The 24,868-nt window shown below is 37.7% G+C and overlaps 1 protein-coding gene across 1 annotated transcript in view; it reads left to right on the top strand.

Moving 5' to 3' along the window:
- The window catches only part of Pkn (serine/threonine-protein kinase N), a 343,091-nt gene that overhangs the window by 295,722 nt on the left and 22,501 nt on the right, over window positions 1–24,868 (top strand). Inside the window, exon 20 of the mRNA XM_090400359.1 lies at window positions 2,132–2,191. Coding sequence (XP_090256485.1) covers window positions 2,132–2,191 — 60 coding nt within the window. The remainder of the gene's footprint in view (window positions 1–2,131; window positions 2,192–24,868) is intronic.

Genomic DNA, 24,868 nt, shown 5'->3' with positions numbered 1-24,868 from the left:
GAGTACAGGAATTCTGTGAACCTCAAAATGAGCCTCCCAGGGAAGTTCTGTTAAATAAGCTCTAGAACCATGTGATGTGTGACAGGTTGCTCCATCCTGTTGGAATCCTCTGCACAAAATGGAATGTTTTAAGCATGACAATGCAAATCCTGGGTGAACAGAACAAACGCATTCTTGATGTAGCATTGACTATTCAAGGTCTCGGTTTACAACACCCTTTTCAATGAAGTAGGACCCAATTATGCCGTGAATGGAAACTACACACCATGCAGTGACTGTCTCACTGTGAAGAGGTTTTTCTTGGACAAATTCAGGTCTCAAGAAACCTGTAGGTCAGTTTACAGGACTACTTAGATGGAAATGTGTTTCGTCCAAGAACTAGACATTATGGAAGAAGGACAGATATTCATAGACGTTGGCCAGCTGGCATGCACAGTATTCTGCCGTGCAGGAATACTGCCCCATCTGAATGATATACAAAAAGGCACCAAGTTCCTTAAGGATTCTCTGTATTAATGCCTCGGTATTTCAAGTTTTACTACTGTTCGGCATTGACTGCATTTCAGAGACTAACATTTGCTCCAGAACACACTCTTGATTGTCATTTGTGTTAATTTGTAGTCTCCCTAAATGCCCTTTGCATTGTCGCAGAACACTCCCGGTACTTCAGAACCTCTCGATTTAGGCAATGATGTAAGCATGCCCCAAGCAATACAGAATACAACGAACAAACTGCTCGCAAGCTTGTCATATGGCTTGGACCATTTGCAGCTAACTACTCTGTATGAACAAAAATAATGCTCAACAATAAACATTTTCTTCCAGCGTCAACACCATTGATACAGCTACATGTGATGGTATAGAATCTACATGTGCTCTTCTATTAATGTGCATTCATTCGAACGGTATGTTTCATAGCACATGAACTGAAGGCAGTATCGAAGTTCAGTACTTTTTTTTTTTTTTTTGTGGCATACCATATATTATGCTTGACAAAAAATTATATATTTTTTTTATCCTCTAATTTCTTGTCGGGGGTAATATAATGATAATGCTCAACACCAACTTATAATTAATGAAGCTGTACAACAGTACTCAGCAGCATGTTGCAGTGCTATCTGGTCAACTACCCTTTGCAGGTATTCTTGAAGGTACAGTTTTATATTCATTGTTGATTCGCCATTATGTTAGATGTCAGTAGCAAACAACATAAAGATATTCCCAGTTAACCTCTGAAAATATGGGACCTCAGCATGCCAGTCAAGCAAAGTAGTCCTTCAAAAATTGGTTAGGAAAACTAAATTTATTTATTAGGAAATTGGATTTCATATTTCTGAAGAAAATGTAAAATCCAATATAATAAATATTAGAATATAGTGAGTTATATGGCATTTGTTACACCACTCTCTGGATTTTAAGGGATTTAGTTATTTGGAATAACTGAATGCTAGAATGGGAAGTTTTGATGCTCAAGATGATTGGCAAAAACTGCAAATAAATATTGAAATTGATTTTTGAATGTCATATTGTGATTTAGAAAGGTCAGATATTATTGGATGCCATGTAATTCACTGTATTAACATTTTGCATTTATTTGGAAATTTAGGAAAGCTTCAGTAGCTCATAAGAATTCTGCTTGTCTTTTCTTTACTTGCCATTCAGTTTATTTTAAGAAATATTTTAGCTACATCAGTCTTTTAAAAAATAAATACACACACACACATGCACAGTGATTTCTCAATTATCCAGTTGCATTAGGAAATCAATTTGCTGGTTAGTTAACAATATGGTTAATTAAATGTGTAGTTAAATAGTGCTGTTCCAAGAATTAATTGATTTGTCTAACCCATTCAGACATTGGTTAACTATGGGTCTGGTTATGTGAGGATCAGATAATTGCTGTACAGTAATCCTTCAATTATCCAACACAGCAGGGAGGAAAGAGAGAAATAGTTTGTTGATCAGATAATTGAAGGGTTAAATAACTGAAGATACAATTGAATAGTGCAGTATTATAAGTAGTTTGACACACTAACCCATTTGAGGGTCAGTCATTTGAAAGTTGGATAATTGAGAGATCACTTTTATAATGGTTTTTATATTATTAATGGTCTTTCTTATTTTAATTTAGAATATTCTTTGGGATGATTTATTAATGAGGAGAGTTAAACCACCATTTATTCCAGTTGTGGTAAGTTTTTCTGTCATCAATTGAATATTTGTTTCTTTATAAATGATGTCTAATATGAAACCATACAGAAATCAAAATTCTTAATTTGCACCCAGCTGAATAAAACTTTTTCGTTATTTTTATTTTTTTTTATCATTCCCACACACAAAAGGCTGCAAAGCAAATAGCAAAATGACATGTATGGTCAGGAAGTAAGTGAAAAGTTATCTGTTGATTTTCTTAAAGAGCCAGAGTGGGGATTGTAGTTTTAGGGGGAATATTTTGGGGAGGCTGTTTCACAGAACTGAGAGGAATGAAAGATGAATGGGAATATCAGGTTTGATGAGTTAGCAGTTCAACTTTAAAAAAGGATTTTCGGCAGCCATCACTCATGTTATTGTAGATTTAACTGAAATTGGGAGCATGGTGGCTTCCATTTCTGTTGAACAGTAGTCATGTAAATATCTGTAAAAGATACAAGATGTAGGAACTTACCCTCTCTGAGAAAGTGATCATTGATTAGCTGAACTCTCCTCTTCTGGGCAGCATTACAAATTTTTAGAGGTTTTTTTTTTTATTATTCCCTATATCACCACAAATGTAAAAGGGAATTTTAAAGGTAGGATGGATTTATGATTTGTATAGAATTAGTAGCTTAATAGATAAAAAGTAACATTTTGCAATAAAGGATGCCAAGTTTTTTTTTTTCATCCAAACTTGCTATAGAAGTGATGTTTGTGTCAGGAAATGTCAAGGGACTCTGTTAGTCTAAGAAGAGAAATCCAGTCCTGTATGTTAAGATGACCATAAAACTAAGTTGTTTTTTTTTTTTAATAGTGTGTCATCACCCTATTAAATGATGGTGAAATCACAGCCTAGATCAGAGCTTCTTAAACTTTGGGTCTCGACCCCAAATGTGGAGGTCGCGAAAACTTTGGCAACAATAAAAGGTTTCTGAACGCACAACGACCAAAAATTAATTCAGATTTGAGGGTATTGTTTGCAATTCTTTATGTAAATGGTAAAATTATATGTATACCAAATAATTGTTTTAAAATAAATTTCTTTATGATTTATTATCAGTAAATGTTTGATTTGTATACCTATTTTATATACCTATATACCTGGGGTCACGTAAAAATTTCTTGGGCGAAATGGGGTTGCGAGTGAAAAAAGTTTAAGAAGCGCTGGTCTAGATGACCAATTTCAAATCTTGAAGCTTGAGATAATTACACACTGCAGGGTTGGTTACAATGAGTACTAGGAGGATGAGAGTGTGATCATCAAAATTTTTGACAGGATTTGAGGTCAGTGAGAGGTCATTTATGTATTTGATGATGCAAGTGGGTGAATGTTGCATTACTGCCATCCATGTGAGAGGAGAAAGGCTAGAGCACATATGGGAAGAAATTGCACCTAAGAGCTTTTGCAAGGGACCAGAAAGTGCTGCTTTTGCTATAAGAAGTGAGTTTCTACATTTACCCCTTTCAGATGTCGCTCTGTTAATGATGGTATTACAGACTTTAGTCTGTGTAAAGCTGGAGTTTTGTTTCATTCCACTTATAATAATATACTGTTTTATTTACATGGAACCATCCTGGCACACTTTTTGGAAAACTATATCTTGGATATTGAGTTGGAATTTTAAACAGAGTGGAGAATAGAGACCTTCATTCCAACACCAATAATTTCTTTAATCACATTATCTGGAGAATGAAAAATGCAATCAGTCTAACCATGGAAAGTAGAAATAAGTCTTGTATATCATAAATAAGCCTTCCCTCAGCCATTGTAAATGGTTGAGGGAAGAATATTCCACTAGAGATGAGATTATGATCTGAATTACAAAGATAGGTCATGTCAACAGAGGACTTGGAAAGAGAACTGGGTAATAACAGATCCAGAATGTTGAGAGATTTTGCTATTCTGGTTGGTAGATGACCAGTTGGCTTTAGGTTACTGCAGATACCTCAGCTTGTCTTCTTGCATGGTTAGTGGAATTGGTATAAGGGAGCTAGTTAGAGTTGTGAAAAGTCATCAAAGTAGATGGCTTTGCTGTTGGGATAGTCGGATAGCAGGAAATCAAACTTTAAAGATTATAAATCAAAGAAATCAGAATGATATTTAGAATTCAGTGAGTTGTAAAGACAGCAGATGAATGATACTATGAAGCAAGGAAATATTGAGTCACAGAAGATCAAAAAGAGAAGATTCAATATTAAGCATCCTTAGGAAAGGAATATCAGATCATGCAAAAGTGAGCACCACCTTGTGTGACACAAGGAATACTTTATTGGAGTGTAACTTGGTCAGCTAAAATGGATTGCAATTGTTGTGGTGGTAGTACTTGGTTTGGTCAAAAACAGGAGACCCAATTTGGATGTCTCTAAATAGTGTACATACATTTAAGTGAGTATTTACTATGAATATTGGGAACTAATACTGAAGGTAGAACTGACAAGGATATAACAATTCCTATCCTATCTTCTAGACCACCACCATAGTTCCTGTATGGTTGTGACCCATGGAAATCTAGAAAGGAAATCTTGTTAATCTTGCATTACTTACCAGATAGCAGGCTTCCATATGTGACTGATGGGAAGAGTTCTCTGGTACCAAATAAAAAAAAATCCCTTTAGCCTTCATCTTCAAATTTTCTGGAGATTCTCACAATGTCTGAACAAAGTACAAAGAACACAGATACATCATTTGGTAACAGAAATAAAAAGCAAGACTTCTAACACACACATAAATATACCAATGTTTTTCATCATCCATGCAACAGGTAAAAAGTCGATAAGGAAAGGAAAATGTCACCCTTCTTTATTCAAAATTGTTTAGGACTGTTAGGATATCCCAAAACAGAAACTATGCTCCAGTGATATTCTTGTTAACCTCATATCACCAACACTCAGAAAAATTGCTGTGAATAACATCAAGGGGAGAGAGTGGGATATACCAATTTTATTGTAACACTTCATAAAACTCAACTATTCTAAACACGTATCAGAATGGGATCTCCTTGATTTGTTTCAATAATGTAATACTATGAGATGGCATAATAACTATAAAAACGGAGGAAAACTTACGTAGAAAACTTTATTGTAAAATTTTCAGTGTCATAGGCATCTTCAGTACAGGATTATAGAATGGAAATTAAACAAAACAGACAGTTCTGAAAAGCACCACCATGGTAGCTAATATAAGATAACTAAAGCAGTCAATTTCCTAACTATATATATATATATATATATATATATATATATATATGTATATATAATTTGATTAGGAAATTGTTTACCGTTTTAGTTATTTTATATTAGCTACTAAGGTGGTGCTTTTTAGAATTGTCTGTTATTGTTTAATTGCTGTCCTACAATCCTGTACTGAAGATACCTATGACACTTTGGCAGAAATTTACAATAAGTTTTTTATGTGAGTTTTCCTTCATTTTTATAGTTATTATTAGGATTTCCTTAATGTTCCAGATGAAGATCGGGGAGTGACAGATACAAGGTGTATTCTGAGAGGGATGATTATCTAGTTCCGATCAGGAATATCATTTGTACTTTTGATACACTGAAACCTCCAATATTGCTAAAAGTATCTAAATTGTCCTATTAAGCTCTACATTCCCACTCAACTGAGATGCTTTAAATGATATCATAATTATGGGCATATCCAAACTGTTATTGTTACTGTTGTTGCTCTACCATCTGTACCTGATGTATATAGTAAAGAGCATGATGATAAATCTTGCTCTGCAAAGAAATTGAAACTGTGAGGAAGCCCATTTAGTCTACTCCCATGCATTCCAAAGCTGAAAAGATGAATTCTCATATCAGGAGGCAAAAAGGAAGCTTGCCATCACACTACCTGTCCTGAAATCCTTTTATACTGAGAAAGTGGCAATTAAGAAAATATCAAAAGTAACACAAGCATATATGTCTATTCTATCAGCTGATCATTGCAGCATAGTTGAACTTTATGATCATGGGTGCACCTTTTTTGGAGTGCATTAGTCACTATTGTGGTCTCACTCCTGAAACATCTAAAATGAGCCCACTCAATGAGAACACACTTGTCAAGAAAATGGCAAGGCTATCACTGAAAGAAAAACCGTTAGATATCCCCACAGAAAAAAGTGGATACATTTATATACAGTAATCAACTGAATGTAAACTAAATATACCTCATCCTGATATGTCAGATGATGTATCAAACTGACCTATCATACTTTCCAGAATACAAGATACAAGCTAGACAAAGGCCTTCAACCTCTTAGAAATCAGACAAGTCTGTGATGCCAAAAATAATGGAAAATTCATACAGTAGAACTGATGTGGATTCTGCAAGAATATCTGTGGTATCAAAGTTCTTCAGAATGCCCTACCATAAGGCAGTTTGCTATACGTTGTAAGGAGAGAACTGGAGATGGACCTGCTAATGGAGGAATCACTGTTGTAGTGGGCAACCTTTTTTTTTTTTTTTTTTTTTTTTGGTACATCCAGCTTAACTGCTCTGGAAATGGTAGCCATTCACCTCTCAGTGCAGTTCCAGTATTTAATAAATTTAGTTTAATCCAGTTCTGACTGTTATTCAAGTTGCACCTGAAGTATCTTCAGGACTGAGACAACTCACGGTAAAGATGGACCAAGCTCTCATCACTACTTGTCTTAGTATTTCCCATGATGCAAAACACATCACCACCTCTGGGTCTGACTCCCACTGACGAGACCTCAATAAATGTCGAAACCGGTCTGGGTAGTGGTCCTTTCCTTAATGCATAGCATTATACATGTCTACAAGGAGATGTGCTTTGCATTATGGGAGATACTAAGACAAGTAGTGATGAGAGCTTGGTCCACTTTTACCACGAATTGCCTCAGTCCTGAAGATACTTCAGGTGCAAACTTTGTTTGCTTACACTTGGATAAAGAATTAAACTAAATTTATTATAGTCTAACCAAGTGACGGGGGGAGGGACTTCCAACATCTTTCTCTTAATCCAGAGTAATTTAATAATAAGGTGAGACACCTTTTGGCAACTCGTATAGGTAAATATGACTTCTCCATTGTTTCCACCTTAGTATCACCACCTCTGGGTCTGGCTCCCACTGACGAGACCTCAATAAAGGTCAAAATGACAAAGATAAATGACAATGCTTCTGTAGCCCATGAAGTTTTAACTGAGGCTCAGCTGTTGCTATCACCCAGGTCCTGGGGGGGGGGTTAATGAATGGCAATGCTGTAGCCCATGAAGTTTACTTAGGCGCGGCTGTTGCTATTACCCCTCAGAAGACATGAGCAAATGAGTGGGGTAGAGCCAACACTGAGAGTTCTTCTCAGTGGCAGGGAGGCCTGTTAGCGAGGGGAACAACGCTGAGTTTTTAGAGTTTGACCTGCACTTGAACATTCAATAAAGGTTGAAACCAGTATGGGTAGTCCTTTAATGCATAGCATTATACATGTCTGCAAGGAGATGTGCTTTGCATTATGGGTGATACTAAAACAAGTAGTGATGAGAGCTTGGTCCACCTTTACCATGAGTTGCCTCAGTCCTGAAGATACTTCAGGTGTAAACTTTGTTTGCTTACACTTGGATAAAGGATTAAACTTTATCCGGTTGGAAAAAAACTTCCAATGTTTTTCTCTAAATTCCAGTATTTATATTTATGTCAGTCTTGTAACAGTATTTATATTTTGAAAGTTTATTTTTCACTTGGTTAGACTATAATAAATTTAGTTTAATCCTTTATCCAAGTGTGAGCAAACAAAGTTTGCACCTGAAAATATCTTCAGGACTGAGGTAAGGTAGTACAACACCGAGCAACTTGCAGCAAAGGTGGATCAAGCTCTCAACTCCTTGTCTCAGTATCTCCCATAATGCACAGCACATCTTCTTGCGGACATTACATGTCCGCATTACAATAAAGGTCGAAACCGGTATGGGTAGTGCCCCCCTCCCCCTTAATGCATAGCAGTATACACAGCACATCTTGCGGACATGTATACTGCTATGCATTAAGGGGGAGGGGGCACTACCCATACTGGTTTCGACCTTTATTGTAATGCAGACATTAGATGTCCGCAAGAAGATGTGCTGTGCATTATGGAAGATACTGAGACAAGGAGTTGAGAGCTTGATCCACCTTTGCTGCGAGTTGCCCGGTGTTGTTACTACCTTACCTCACTCCTGAAGATATTTTCAGGTGCAAACTTTTTTTGCTCACACTTGGATAAAGGATTAAACTAAATTTATTATAGTCTAACCAAGTGAAAAATAAACTTTCAATATCTTTCTCTAAATCCAGAGTAATTTAATAAAAAGGTGGCACACCTTTTGGCAACTCCTATAGGTAAGGATGACCTCTCCTATTGCTTCTGCCTTATTATCTCCACTCTAGGCCTGGCTCCCACTGTCGAGACCTCAATAAAGGTCGAAACCGGTATGGGTAGTGCCCCCGCCCCTTAATTCATAGCAGTATACATGTCCGCAAGGAGTGCTGTGCATTATGGGAGATACTGAGACAAGGAGTTGAGAGCTTGATCCACCTTTGCCACTAGTTGCCCGGTGTTGTTACTACCTTACCTCACTCCTGAAGATATTTTCAGGTGCAAACTTTGTTTGCTCACACTTGGATAAAGGATTAAACTAAATTTATTATAGTATCTATATTTGTTTACCACATGGTTCTGAGTTAACATCCACCTTGATAATCTCAAATTGCAACTACCTCCATCCATACTTATGGGTGACTTAAATGGGCAAGGCCAGATTGTTGAGTGTGTGCTTGACAATAATGACCTCTATTTGCTTAATAATGGATACATTACATTCTTTCATATATATTTCAACAGATCTTAATCTACTCACCTACCATTCTTCCACTGTTCATGTGAAATGTCAAAGAGAATGTTTATAGAAGGGATCATTTCTCCTATCAACACCTATCAATAAAGAAGTTGTGCATGTGTAACAGATTCTATTGACCAGGCAGCAAGTGCAATTCTAAAACATCTCAGTTTCCACAACATCGAAAACTGTGGTGGAACCCTGAATGCCAAGCAGCCAATAAGATCAAGATAGAGCATGGTATATATTTTGGAGATAATCTACCACATCAAATCTCATGGCTTTTAAATGTGTTCAGGCCAAAGCATGTTATGATTATACAACCAGAGGAAGTGACAGTCATCTGGCTACCACTTCCACTAACAAAACAAATGCAGATACTTTAGAGAAAGTTTTGCTAAGATCATAGCAATAGTTTTCTTTCTGCCTGAATTTTTGATATTGAAAGAACAATAAGAGAAACAACAGATCTTTTCTGCAAATGGGAAGCCATTCAAGGGGCGAATTGAAAAGACTTTTACTCTCATGCCATTGTACTTGAGCCTGATGACATTCACTATGATATGATAAAATATCTTCTATCCTATTCTATAGACAAAGGAGGAGTTTCCAGATTTGTGGCATAAGTCAGTTCTCATTGCCATCCCAAAACCAGGAAATGAACCCACCCAAGCAAGCAGTTACTGACCTGTCATTCTGACTAGCTGTCTTTGTAAGATATTGGACAAAATGATAAATGGTATTTAGAAAGTAACAGTCCTCTCGAACATAAACACAGTATGACTTCCATAGATGCAGTCTGATATTGGACCATTTAGTTTGATTAAAAAGATGTATAAGAGATGTTTTCTCGAAACAAGATCTGGTTTGACATGGAAAAAGCTTATGACACAGCCTGGAGATATAGTATGCTCAAGGACCTTTATAATCTAGGTCTCTTCCTTTTGTTGTTAAACTTTCTCTGTAGTCAAGTCATCTAAGTCTGAGTGGAAGCACATTATCCTGGTCATATCACCAAGAAGAGGGTAGGCTCTAAGAGTGACACTCACTGCTGACAAAGTCGCTGCGCTTCGTCCTCCCACAGTAGGCAATGTGGAAGGACGAATGCATATTGATGGCTTCACAATTTATTGTCAGTCTTGTAACATGAGTCACCAAAAGGCAACTTCAACAAGCATTCAGTCATTCTTTTCATGGGCTGTTAGTAATGGATTCAGGTTTTCAGCAGAAAAAGTATCTGTATATTAAAGATACCATGAAGTTATATTCTTGTTTAATCCAGGTGTAAGCAAACAAAGTTTGGGCATTAAGTATCTTCATGACTAGACTACTTGTATATAGCAGCTAGTGACTTCACATTGCCTTAGTATCCCATAATGCAAAGCACATATCCTTTTGGGTGTGTATAATGCTATGCATTATGGAAAAGGCTACTACTCAGACCACGTTCAACCTTATTGATCTCCAGGGAGTCCTTAGACTCATCGAGGGAGGCCCTTAACATCATGTCCACACAACTATACGACATTCTCACAGTATCTATCACTTGCCTTGAATTCACTCACTGTCATAGCACCCACAACAGACTCTGGCAGCTTATTCCACTCATTTACCACTCTCCAAGTAAAAAACCCTTGCTAACCACACTCTTGCCCAGCTTCCATAGGTGTCCCCTAGTTCTCCCACCACCAGTCCTATTCTCAAAAATATCCTCTGAATTAATCCTATAGAAACCCTTTAGCAATTTGAATGTCTCAATCATACTCCCCTTTTCTGCCTATGAACCAATTTCTGCAACCCACAAATCTTCAACCTGTTCTCATAAGGTTCATTCCATAGACCTGCTATCATCTTGGTCACTTGCCTCTGGATCCTCTCAACCTCCTCCCCATCAGGAAGAAACCTAGGCAAATCTGGGCACAGTAGTCGAGATGAGGTCTCATCAAGGCTCGGTACAGAGGTACAATAACTTGCTTGTTTCTGCTCGTCAAAGTATTTTTCAACAACCAAGTGAGTTGATGAGCTGATTTAGCCACTTTTGCAATGTGTCCCCTAAACTTCATCTCCCTATCCACCAACACTCCAAAGTCTTTGACCTCATCAATTTCCTGGAGTACAGTTCCACCAATGTGATATACTGCTGCTAATCTTTTCACCCCAAAATGCATAACCTTACATTTTGTCACATTAAATTGACATTCATTCTCCTTAGCCCAGAACTCCAATCTATCCAAGTCTTCCTGTAAGATTTTGACATCTTCTGCATTCACTATTGCCCTACCTAACTTTGCATCATCAGTGAACAAATGAACTGTTCCTCTTAGATCCTTCCCTATATCATTAATGAACAAATTAAACAGCAGTGGTCCAAGAGCAGAACCCTGCGGCACACCACTAGTCACAGGCCGTCTTTTGGACTCTATTTCTGAATAAACTACTCTCTGATATCTCTCCATCAACCACCCACCTATCCATCTCACCAACCCTATATCCATTCCCATATGTTGCAGTTTACAGATTAGAATTACATGTGGTATCCTGTCAAATGCCTTAGCCAGGTCCAGCCGTCACTGTGTTATAAAACTTGAGCAAGTTACTGAGGCATGATCTACCCTTCACAAAGCCATGCTGTCCCTCATACAGTATCTCATTTTCATCAATCCATTCCTGTATTTTTCCTTTGACTACTTTCTCCAAGACCTTGACAACGACTCCTGATATGCTGATAGGTCGGTAATTTGCAACAGTAGTCTTGGATCCTCCTTTATGCAGTGGAACTATTTTCCACTCTTTCCACACCTTCGGGACTAAACCAGACCTGAGACTCAGATTAAGCAACATGGTCAAGGTTACTGATAATTCTTTAATTGCTTCACGTAAGACCCGTGCCGGTATACCATCTAGTCCCACAGATGCATTTACATTAAGGTTCTGTAATAGACTATTCGCCTCCACTTCATTCATTACAATTCCCTTATAAACTAATAGTTCCTTCATTTTTTCAATGGCACCACCTGGATGATATACTCTTGCAAAGCGCTCGCTCAGTAATTCCACTATATCGACTGATTCAGTGACCTACTTACCCTTGGCATTCCTTAAAATCATTCTGCCGTGTACAGTTTTTTTTTTTTTTTTTCCTGCTTGCAGCATATTGAAAGAACTGTTTGAGATTCTCTTTAGCTTGCATAGCTAATTTCCTTTCATAATCCGTGTTTGCTTTTTTTTACCACACTCATTACCCTTCTGGCCTGCACTTTATACCATTCGTGTGCCTGCAGGTTACCTTTCTCTTTAAATTTCCTCCACAGTTGTTTCTTTTTTTTTTTTGCAGCTCAAGCTTAATGGTGTTATTCATCCATTTAATCCCTACTTGTTTTACTATTCGGACCCTAGGTATACAATCAGCCATAACCTCCTGTAAATGCTCCTTAACCACTTCTCATGCTCTATCGACATCCATCCCTTGCAATTTTACATGCCATGGCACTGATCCAAGCAATCTCCTAAGCTTCACATACTTGCCAGCACGGTAATTCCACATATACCCTGTCTTAATCGAAAATTCTACGCTTTTAGCTACCTCCCAGGTCAAGACCTTATGATCACTCTCACCAATAGGTGGCAATATGGTCATATTCATTACAGTCAAATTCTCAGATGCTATTACCAGGTCAAGCACTCTCAAACCCCTAGTATTTTCAATTACACGCTGTCTCAGATAGTTATCCCTTAATAATTGAATAAAATCCATTTCCTTCCTCACATGTGTCCTCTCCTCCTTCCAATCAATGTTACCATAGTTGAAATCCTCCATAATAAGTACCCTCCTTCCACTCATTTCATCAATTTGTTTATGCATGCTATCTCCACCATCTATTCCATCACCTGGTCTATAGCAGCACCCAACTGTTGTTCTGCCAATCTCAATCTCACACCAAATAGCCTCAAATGAGCTCTTTTCACTATCCTGCAATACAACTTCAATTCTCCTTGGCTGCAGTTCATCAGCTATCATCAATAACACTCCCCCCCCCATTTTATTTTCTCTGTCCCTCCTAAACACACTATAACCTACACATTCTATCCCACTAACTATATCATCTTCTGTCAGCCATGTTTCACTAATGCCAATAACCTGTGGCCAGGATGAGCCAATCAAGGCCAAAAATTCTTCCTTTTTGTTCCTAATACTCCTGGCATTAGTATACATGAAATGCATAGGTCCCTTTGTCCCACCCCTATCTCGATGCGTTATTCTAACTATCCCATTCAGATTTTTTGTCCTTAGTACTGGCTCGGGTACGTTATATACATTCTTACACTCAACTGTCTCACTGATGTCTGCATAACCACTTCCTCCCCTCCTTGGTAGTTCTAGTTTCCCTGATTCTGCACATCCATTTTCACTTCATTCAGCAACACTTTTTCCAGTCTCCACACACCAAATCCATTCAAATGCAGGCTATCCATCTTGTATAAATCCTTTCGCTCATCAAACTCATTCTACATGTCCACGAATTCCACACCACACCGCCTGCATAACCTGCGCATAAAGTCATTTGCGATTATGGTCCTCCTAAACTCCTCTCTATTGTACCACGTCAGCAGACTTACCATCCTAACTCTGTCACTCTTTTCTTTCGATACATTTAACAATACTTTCAAGTCCTCTCTCATAAAAAATTTATCTCCTTTCAATTCATTCATACCTGCCACAACTATCATTTATTTCACCCTCTGATTTTGCGTTCTAATACTCTCACTTACATCCTTAAATTTCGTACCCGATAAGTATGATTTAGTTAAACTCCCATCTATTACTTTTCTTAATATCGAGTCACCATACAACACTCTTTCCTTCATTTCTGAAACTCTCCCACTCTTAAGCTTATTTTTCCTTTCAAATACTTGTTTATTTCCGTTAGCTGAGGCACTCTGGAAAGAGTTTTGCAGGTGCTCCAACTGCCACTGTGCACTTTGTATCACTCCGCACAACCTAGCGATCTCATTCCCTACAAATAATTCCTCATTTTTTTTGTCATTTAAACCATTTTCTCTCTCTGTATAGTTGCTTTCACTCTCTCTTTGATCACTGCTCTCATTGCCATCTTGTACTACATCGCAGTTCCCTATCAAGCCACTATTTTCACTCACATTCTGGCTTTCTTCAACCATAACTATCTCACGACCTGACACATACTTCAATTCCTCACTTTGCTTACACAATGGGAGTAAACAAAGTGAGGTAAGCAATGGGAGTAAGCAAAGGAGTATTATCTGTGGGAGCCTGACCCACATGAGATATCAAGGTTGAAAAGGTTTTGAAATCTATCTAGTTTGTGACCCTTCCCATAATGCATAGTATTATACACACTCAAAAGTATGTGTGCCTTGCATTATGGGATACTAAAGCAACTAATGTGAAGTCACTGGCCTCTATATACAAGTAGCCTAGTTGGGAAGATAATTCACAAGCTTTGCTTGCTTATACTTGGGTAAAGGATTAAACAAGAATATAACTTCTTGGTTATATTCTGCTTAATTTATAACCAAGTGAAAAAAACTTTCAACAACTTGTATATACTTATGCCAGAAAAGGCACTTTTCACCCATGCCCAGAGTTAAGGATGGGTCAACCTTATCCCATAAAAACAAAAGCTAAGTTCTTAGGACTCATTTTTGACAGAAGTCTTGCATCTCTTGCTCACGTAAGAGATGCAAGAGATGCAAGTATTCATATTCCTCATTTAAAAGAAAAGTGCAAAAGAGCATTGAATATCCTATGCACTCTATCTTCTGTAGATTGGAGTGTAAATCAGTTTTCTTGTTCTGCCTTTATTATGCACTAGTTGGATCCTATGAATCATCAGGGTGTACAAATAATACTAATGACTTCACACATGGCCCATTCAAAATCGTTATGTTGAAGCAAATGAACCTGAAGACATTGTGGACTAGTATTTTTCCCTACTTTGGGAAGTTCAACATTTCACATGTCAGACTGCCATTTGCCCATTAGATATGCATGCAAAAGCGATTATGCAAACTTTTGGCATGAATGTTAACAACATTTACTGCTCTGAAACATAATAATATTCCTTCATGGCAGGTTGCTCTGCTGTTTTTTCTGATTGTGCTGAATTTTCTGATTCCACTTGCATGCAGTAATTACTGCTGTTGAGATGCATGCCATTCAGCTTTTACTTGTATACATAAAAAGAAAATCACCCAGAAATGTATGATTTATACAGTGTACAATCTGCATGTAGTCTTTTATGATGACGATCTACAATTATTGTATAAAATTAAGACCTTTAATTTTGATATTCAGTTTTACTTTCACAGCCATATTGGAATTTAGAGAAATGAGATTGCAAATGGACTGCAGACAGTTAAAAAAGAGCAGAATTAATTAGTAACTGACAAATAAATAGCATGAATTTAAGCATTGGATTAGCAGTCTAGTCAATGTAGAAACAGAAGAGAAAGAAAGTTGTTCTTGCCAGACTTCAAATAGGTCACAATCATCTTTCACATTCTAATCTGTTGAGGGCTGTTGATCCGCCTAAGTAAGAATAATGCACATTTTACTAATCTTGCCAAGCCATATACACTCGAGCAGGTGTTCTCAGACTTGGATAAATTGGGCAAAGTTTTTAATTTTTAAAAATAATTAGTTTATATAAATACCTTTGATTACACTGGCCAACAAAAAAAAAATTTTTTGTCTCCTGATTATGATCTGACACTTGTTTTTTACTAATTTGGGTGCGCTGATTTCAAATATCAAACCCATTTTTCTCTATCACATCAGGATTTTCCTCTATGGCATTTTCTTTTTGCTAATTTGTAAGTTTTTGATAGATTTAAGGAGGCAGTACTATTTAGAGGATCAAAAAAATCGATTTTTTAATATTATTTTCTGAAAGTATGTACTTTTAAAAATCTGTTTTTATCAGGAAATTCGAAAAATTCCTGAAGATATAGCCTATTATTCAAAGCAGTGTGCAGATCAGAATCGGAGCGCTCACCTCTCTTGCTTGTTAGTAAACGAATAAATGCGTAAGAACCTGCAATGGCACGTACTGGTGCTTTGAATGCAAGAGAGGCCGATAACCGACCTAATATATTTAGGTGATGAAAAGTAGGCGATGACAACTGCCTAAAATAGTTGAATGCTATACACGTCATAGCAGACAAAGAATGATCGAAATCAGTCGATCGTTAATCGATCGTGAAAGTATGATGAGCGCTTATAACGTTTCAGTAAAGTCTCTGGTTTTTTTTGTCTTGTTAATTGCATGTTAGTTGGCAGTGAAGAAAATACATCATGTCTACTACTCGAAATTGTGTCATTAGTGTAGATTCCTTCTGCCACATTTGTGGTAGCTTTACTGTTCCCAGTCAAAGGACAAATATCACTGATTTCGTTAAGAAAGTGTACTTTGCATACTTTGACGTAAAAATTGCAGATCAGGACAAGTCATGTGTAGAAAATTTATGACAGTGGAGCAAGGGAAAACGCCAAAAATTAGCTTTTGGCATTCCAACAATTTGGCGTGAACCGAAAAATCACGTAGATGATTGCTATTTTTGTTTAGTTCAGACTTCTGGTTATAATAAGAAGAATAAGAAAAAAATTGTGTATCCAAATCTCGACTCAGCAATTCGGCCAGTTGCTCATTCCAGTGAAATAGCCGTGCCAATTTATAAAGGACTTCCTTTACTTGAGAACGAGCATGATCGGGATATGCCAGATGTTCTTGAGGAGCAAGACCCGGATGTTGATTTAGACAATGAAAATTTAATTTCTAGTTCTGGACAGCAACGTTTTACTCAAGCGGAATTGAATGACTTAGTAAGAGATTTGGGCCTATCAAAGGAATCATCGGAATTGTTAGCTTCAAGTTTAAATGAAAAAAACTTACTGGAGCAAGATACGAAGATAACTTTTTATCGTAGCAGGGAAAGTAATCTTGTACAATATTTTAAACATGAGTGTGGGTTTGTTTCTGTAACAATGTGTCAGGTTTACTAACTGAAATGAGTGTTGTACAATATCATCCAAATGGGTGTCGTTTATTTATCGACAGTTCGCGCAGAAGTCTCAAGTGTGTCTTACTACACAATGGGAATGTATATGGCTCAATTCCTATTGGCTATTCAGTCCACTTAAAGGAAACATATGAGGACATTAAAAAGGTTCTGAAGTTATTAAAATATACAGACCATAACTGGATCATCTGTGTGGATCTTAAAATGATGAACTTTTTACTTGGCTTTCAAAGAGGATATACAAAGTTTCCGTGTTTTCTATGCTTCTGTGATAGTCGAGCTAGAAACCAACACTGGAGTCAGAAACATTGGCCTCTTAGAATATCCTTAAATGTTGGAGAACAGAATGTTATAAATCAACATTTAATCGACAGAGAAAAAATCATTTTTCCACCTGTACACATCAAACTAGGTCTTATGAAGCAGTATGTTAAAGCTTTAGATTTACAAGGTGACTGTTTCAATACATATGTGAAAAATTTCCACGACTTAGTTATGAAAAAATTAAAGCCGGTGTATTTGATGGACCGCAAATTAGCACTTTAATGAGAGACCCAAATTTCATCAACTCTATGAACAAAATTGAGAAAGAGGCCTGGACTTCATTTACGATGGTTGCGAATAATTTTCTTGGAAACAAAAAGCGTGCAATTACAAATATCTAGTGGAAACAATGCTTGAAAATTTCCAGCGCCTAGGTTGCAACATGAGCATAAAGCTTCATTTCCTATACAGTCATCTTGATAGATTTCCCAAAATTTAGGTGCTGTAAGCGATGAACAAGGAGAAAGATTTCATCAAGACTTAAAAACTATGGAAGATCGGTACCAAGGAAGATGGGATTCTCACATGATGGCCGACTACTGTTGGAGTATTCAAAGGGATTGCCAAAACAGAACACACAGCAGAAATTGCTACAAACAAAAATTTATTCCCTGAAACTCGTGTAAGTAAAATTGTTATTTTTTTATAAATATTCTTGTAATTTTTAATGAATATTGTTAAGTAGTTATGTATCTAATTATCGGCCTCTCTCGCATTCGAAGCACCAGTACGTGCCATTGCAGGTTCTTATGCATTTATTCGTTTACTAACAAGCGAGAGCAGTGAGCACTCCGATTCTGATCTGCGCACTGCTTTGAATAATAGGCTATATCTTTGGGAATTTTTCGAATTTCTTGATAAAAAGTTAGGAACAGATTTTTAAAAGTACGTACCTTCAGAAAATAATATTAAAAAATGATTTTTTTGATCCTCTAAATAGTACTGCCTCCTTAAAACTATCAAAAACTTACAAATTAGCAAAAAGAAAATGCCATAGAGGAAAATCCTGATGTGATAGAGAAAAATGGGTTTGATATTTGAAATCAGCACACCCAAATTAGTAAAAAACAAGTCTCATATAAAAGTCAGCAAAAATTGTGTTGGACTGTGTTATAAATGTAATTTATGTGTAGATACAATATTTTTAATTCCTTTTTTTTTTAAATTTCTTTTAATATATACACATGGACAAAGAAATTAGCGTACCAAGATGGAAACATAGGATTCAACTGAAATTTTATTGGTGTAATGATAAAAAAAACATCACTCACGTGATGTTTTAGCCATCATGTGAGTGATGCACATGATGGCAAAAACAGAGCTGAAGGACAATTACAAAGGGATCTGCAGTACGCAATCCAGTCATCATCAATAGCTCGTTGCACTGCCTCATGTGGCGTTACATGCTGCGGTATGGTCCGGCATGGTGGCAAACAGGCGCCTAATGTTGTCCTTGGCAGACTGGCCCACACGTGTTGGATGCTGTGCTCCAAATCCCAGATATTGCGGCAGGGTGGGAGCTGGCATTTCAGCTGCTCCCAAACATGCTCGATAGGGGACAAGTCCGGGGAGTAGGCAGGCCTGGGCAGCCAGTGCAAATGGGCATTATCCTGGTATAGTGCTCCTGGTATCCCAGCCAGGAATGGGAGAACGTGGGGCCATAGGATGTCGTCCACATACCGCTGTCCCGTCAATGCACCACGTACCACTACAGGGGGGGGGGGGGTGATCGGCTATTGTAGGCTATGGCTCCCCAGACCATAATGCCTACAGTGCAGGAGGTGTGGCACCCGTTAGAGAGGTCGGGATTGTGTCCTTGACCAGGGGTCCTCCACACCGTGACACGATGATCATCTGTCCCCAAGACGAAGCGGCACTCATCACTGAAGACCACACGTCGCCAGTCTGTGGCGTTCCAAGGTGTTCTCGCCTGGCACCACTGCAAACGGAGTCAGCGATGTTGCAGTGTTAATGGGAGCACACGTAAGGGGCGCTGGGATCGTAGATTCGCTTCCGCGAGGCATCGGGAAATGGTTCATGGGCACACAGGTGTCCCCTTCATCTACCTGTATAGTGGACCGGGTCACCGTGGGATCCCTCCATGTTTTCCGCACGATCCATCGATCCTCTCTAGCGTTGGTCCTCCTGATCCGACTGGTGCTGTGTGGCAGTGCCGGAACATGTCCACAGCTCCCGACACTGTCGGACTCTATGGTCAGAACGATTCATGTGCATGCCTATACGGCGCGCCGACCACCCTCCAATTTTCAGGCCGATGATCATGCCTCTGTCAAAGTCCGTTAAGTTGCTTAAATCGACGTGTCTGGTGTCTACCCGGCATTATTTTCACTCTGTACTCTAGCTTGCATCAGCTGGTGCTTTTCGCTTTAATCGGCTATCTACTACACACCGGCTTTATAAGGCTGTCGGTTCGTGCTTGCAGCTCCACCGCAGGGTGTGTGGGCATGCGCAATCTCACCAAACTTGGATCATTTGCATACCAACCCGCACTCTAGCTATTTGCTTAGTTTCGCCGTTGTACCATGTTTTCTTCCAGGTGCACTAATTTCTTTGTCTGTGTGTGTGTATATTTAGTTATTCATTTTTCATTTCATCTGTGCCATTACAATTATTACAGCAATACTTTGTGTATTTGCTGTAATCATTGTAATGGCACAGTATGACCTTTACTTCCTTTTTCCCAATAAACCCCAAGCCAACTATCCACTCAGTGTATAACAAATGATGAGTTATATAAACATACAAAGCAAAGAAGTATTTCCAGTGAAATAAAAAGATGCAGATTGAAATGGATTTGGCCGTGAACTGGGAAGGACAATTCTAAGAGATGACATGGATCCCAGAAGGAAAAAGCAGAAGTCCTAAATTAGTTACAAAGAACGACGGGGGGGGGGGGGGGGGGCTTTTGGGAAATCTGGTGGGACAGAAAGAAAGAGAAGCAAAAGATAGGAATAACTAAAGAAGATGGATCTTGGCCTTATGTGTAATTTATGTAGTCATTGGTATTATTTTGAGTTCCACTATTCTTGTTGTGATCTTGCTTCCTTCTGCAATATTCAAGTTTGTACAGTGAATGTGATAATAGTACTTATCCACAGGACTGTTCAGAAAACTTCTTTGTAGACAAGAGCCTGCACTATGCATAATACACCAGAAAATCACAAATTATAATATTTTTGCAACATTTGGGTAATGTGGGATTGATAGATAATGGAGACCTCCATATAACCTTGAAGGAATGCAAAGAACTGAGAATGACTTCTGACCTAAATGTCCAGTCCTTCTCTTCACCTGTTGAGATAGTGTGCACCCTTGCTTACTCTTGATTTTACATCATACTCTCTTCTGTCTCTGTCACTCTAAGGTGATTAACTTAAGTTGACTTACAACTTAGATATAGACTACATATTGCCTTGATATAATGTCCCATTTTCATTGAATAGCTTTTCCTTGGCACCTTAAGACAAATTGTCGAGAAATCATAATGATATAACAGTGATCCACAAAGCATGGATACAGATCCTTGTTATATCATTATGATTTCTCAACAGTTTGTCTTAAAGTAAAAATCTCATCCTGACAGTCCCTGTTTGGTCTGAACATAGCTTGTTTTTCTCCCAATATCCTTTCCAATTTATCTTAGCCTCTTATCAAGTACTCTTGCACATATCTTACATGGAATGCTCAGTATACAGAAATTGCTCTAATTGTTTCATTTTTCTTTTGACTGATGGGTACCATGAGAGAAGTACTCCAACTATCTGGAATTCGACCTTGTAACCATGCCTTCTGAATTATGTAAAGCAGCCACTGTAAAACTTTTATAATTCCATATTTGAGCATCTCACTATCTATTCCAGGCAGCTTTCCATATTTCATGTTTTTAAAGAATTATCTACCTTAGATATTGTTATGTACTTCTATTTGCTTCTAATTGTTTCATTTTTCTTTTGACTGATGGGTACTATGAGAGAAGTACTCCAACCATCTGGAATTCGACCTTGTAATCATGCCTTCTGAATTATGTAAAGCAGCCACTGTAAAACTTTTATAATTCCATATTTGAGCATCTCACTATCTATTCCAGGCAGCTTTCCATATTTCATGTTTTTAAAGAATTATCTACCTTAGATATTGTTATGTACTTCTATTTGCATTCTTCTTATTCCTAGCCTTCAGAGCATTTTGCCATCCTTCTGATAGCTTCTGTATTTTTTCTAAAGTATTTCTGTGACTTTTGTTTGTTTCTATAATCTTTCTTCTTTTCCATTACTGCCTCTTTAACTTACTGATTTGACCACAGTGTTCATATTTCTGTGTCCTTATAGGTTACTTCACAACATGCCTTTCTCTTCTTGAAGCAGTCAGTATTTTCTTCGGTCTACCACTTAGTCTCTGAAGTTTGAGTATACAGTTTACTTCTGAAAGCTGCTCCACTTTGATTCTTTTTAAAATGCTTACAATTTTTTTTTTCAACGTTGATATTAATTTTTATCATGCTCAAAACTAAATGCTGAACCCTCATGAAGATACTGCTTATCAGCAGTGATGTAGTTAGCCTCTTTCATAATGTTGGAATCATCAAATTTCTTTTTGGGAAGGAAAATATTCCAGAATTCTTTTGAAAGCATTCATTGAAAGTCCTCGTAATGCTTTCCAGTCTAAGTGCATAATTTTTTTTTTTATCAAACATTTGATACTTTTGCATATTTTCAGTGACAGTAGAATGAGCTTGAATAGAGGAAACACAAAGTTGACTCATTTCAAGAAAACATGAAGTTACTTTCTCCATGTATTTATTGGACGTTCAGATGCCATATGGTCACTCAGATGCTCAGTGATGTGCCACACCAGTCCTTGCCATGTGGTCCTGTCATATGCTTTTCTGGAGACTTCAACAATCACTCCAGACACACCATCTATCCATCTTATTGACAGTCGATCCCTTTTTTCCCAGAAAAAATTTACCTTCTGTTACTGTGTTGAGAAGTCTTTCCATCTCATACTCTTTCCCACTTTTGCATTAAAGTCCCTTCCAAAGAGAAGTTAGCTGAGCAGGCCAAGAAAAAAAAATTGTCATTTTTATAATAAAATGACAGCAGAGTTGGATAAAGGGAAGGATATACCATAGTAATTCTGAATTTTGCCAAGTCGACAGGATTTCACACTGGAGGTTGTTATACAGACTCAGAGGATTGATTATGAAAAATAGGCTTGTAACATGGATAGCAGAGAGTCATGCATGAAGATTCTGAGTTTAGTAGAAGGAAGGTAACCAGTGGTGGTGTACCATACTGTTCTGAATTTTGACTGTTGTTGTCTCTGCAGACTAGTTCTATAAACAAATAATAATGAATGTTTCATAAGGCCATTGTAGGTTGCAAACAGAATATTATAATAGTGCAAATTTGCTGCGAGTGCTCGCTGAATACAAAAGAGCAGACCTTGAGGTGATGGAGAGAGTCGAAATTAAAGGGTCATATTAAGATAGTTAAGTCATCATAATGGATAACTGCAGTATTAAGAGAACACTAATATATAGGTACAGCCTGTGTAGCTCAGTGGATGTGCCGTTTGCATACCACGGCACTTGGCTGCACGAAGGAAGACTTGGTTTCGAGTCTAGTCGGCGACTAGAGGAAATTTTTCTAAGCCTTTTTTCGACCGGTTCCCGAGTTAGTCAATCTCTGGCACGGGCAAGCGGGTTTTTCCTCCCAGAAACGCTGGTTTTTCGTCCCGTAAACTCAAGAAAATCGACCGTAGAACCCACATTATTTCAGACATTAAATATATTGTGTTAGGGTTAGGGACCACGAGATGGCGGCACATTTGAGCCGTCTCTCTTCACTGCGTACCGCTTAATTAGTGATAGCCTTGGGCCATCTATCTCTGATTGGTACCAGTGGAGATTGAACTGCCCACTCAGTCTCCAAAAGTTAGATAGGGCTAAATGGCCTCGCCTACTCCCGTATACGGGAATAAAAAGGCGTTAGCTGATTTTTTTTTTTTTTTTTTTTTAATATATGTCACATCCAGATTACTGTTTTCAGATATGTCACCTGGGTTCCATGGAAATACAAACAGCCAAAAAGGATCCATCATGTGGTTACTGAGATGATGCCCAGCTTATGGAATTGTGCATATGAGGATAGATTGAGAGCATACAATCTTTAACATTAGAGAAGTATATGGGTTGGGTGGGGGGGGGGGGAAGAAAACAGTTTAAAGGGATTTCATGTTATAGATACAAGGTCATCTCATGGTATGTGTGAAGGAGAGACCTCACTGTCATCCTCGAAAACTGAAGGATGATAAGGCAGCATGTGAGTCATCCTGTTGATGAGCCCTGGAGGACCTGCATAATAAAATTGAGAGAATCTATTCAATGTTGTTGAATAATAGAAAAGTAATGACTTCATTGACAGTACTCAAATCTAATACTAAGCGTCTGTCAGATTCTTTGGAGAGAATTCAAGGGATATTTCAGCCTGCTAGTTAAATTGTGTCAGTTCTACAATAGTTGCTTTCAAATAATCATCCATCAGTATCTTTTGGTGTATTTAAGTGATGTCTGACACCATCTGATATAAACAGGATTTTGAGAGATTAGCTGTACAGAATTTTTTACTACATCACTTAAGAGAAAAAAAAAATCTTTAGGGTGAAAGTATCAGAAAAAAGAATCACAGCTTCATAATAAAATCAAAAATGCTCTAACACTTTCATTAGGATTTGTCACTGTCAAAAGTGGAGAAAGTTTTTATAGTTATATCCTTTGTCTTGAGAAGGCACTTCTATGATAAGTGGTTGACTTCAGCAGCATTAGAAGAATAATTATGTAATTGAGAAAATTATGGATGAAATGCTACTAAGGAACAGTTTCACTAGAATAATTAAATGCAGCACTCCAATATTGTTGCCTATGTAGTGCCTTGTGGAAAAACAGCATTTGCTTCCATATTGCTGGGCTGCCCAAAGAAAAGCTCTTCATAGATTTGATACTAGTCGCAAAGTACAGAACTCTTTCTACACCTGGTACCTAGCTACTTGATCTTTGACATGGCAAGTAGGGTTTCTAATCCCATATCTCAAAAACTTTCCATTGATGAATCCCTTCTTGTAAGATATGAAAAAAAGATTGTCTGCATGACTCCTAGAAAACACTTAGTAACTTATAGGTTTCTATCAGATCTCTTCAATCAACCCATAAATCCTCAATTTATCATTATAAGGAACTATTATAATTATGGCTATTTTGCCTGCTTCAGTTTAGGAGTGCCCCTGTTTACATGGGAGTTTCCCAGAAATAATAAACATTATAAGGAACATTCTCTTCTAAATAGGAATAAATAATAACCTCTGTTTATCAGTGTTTTGTTAACTTTTTCCAATATGTCCACTGAACTTTACCTGTCCACATTTACTGCCAAATCTTTCTC

Source organism: Typopeltis vanoorti, chromosome 1 (assembly GCF_054136105.1).
Source record: "Typopeltis vanoorti isolate ZY-2024b chromosome 1, IOZ_Tvanoo_1.0, whole genome shotgun sequence".
NCBI classification, from domain to species: Eukaryota; Metazoa; Arthropoda; class Arachnida; order Uropygi; family Thelyphonidae; genus Typopeltis; species Typopeltis vanoorti.
This window is presented reverse-complemented; position numbering and strand designations above follow the sequence as displayed.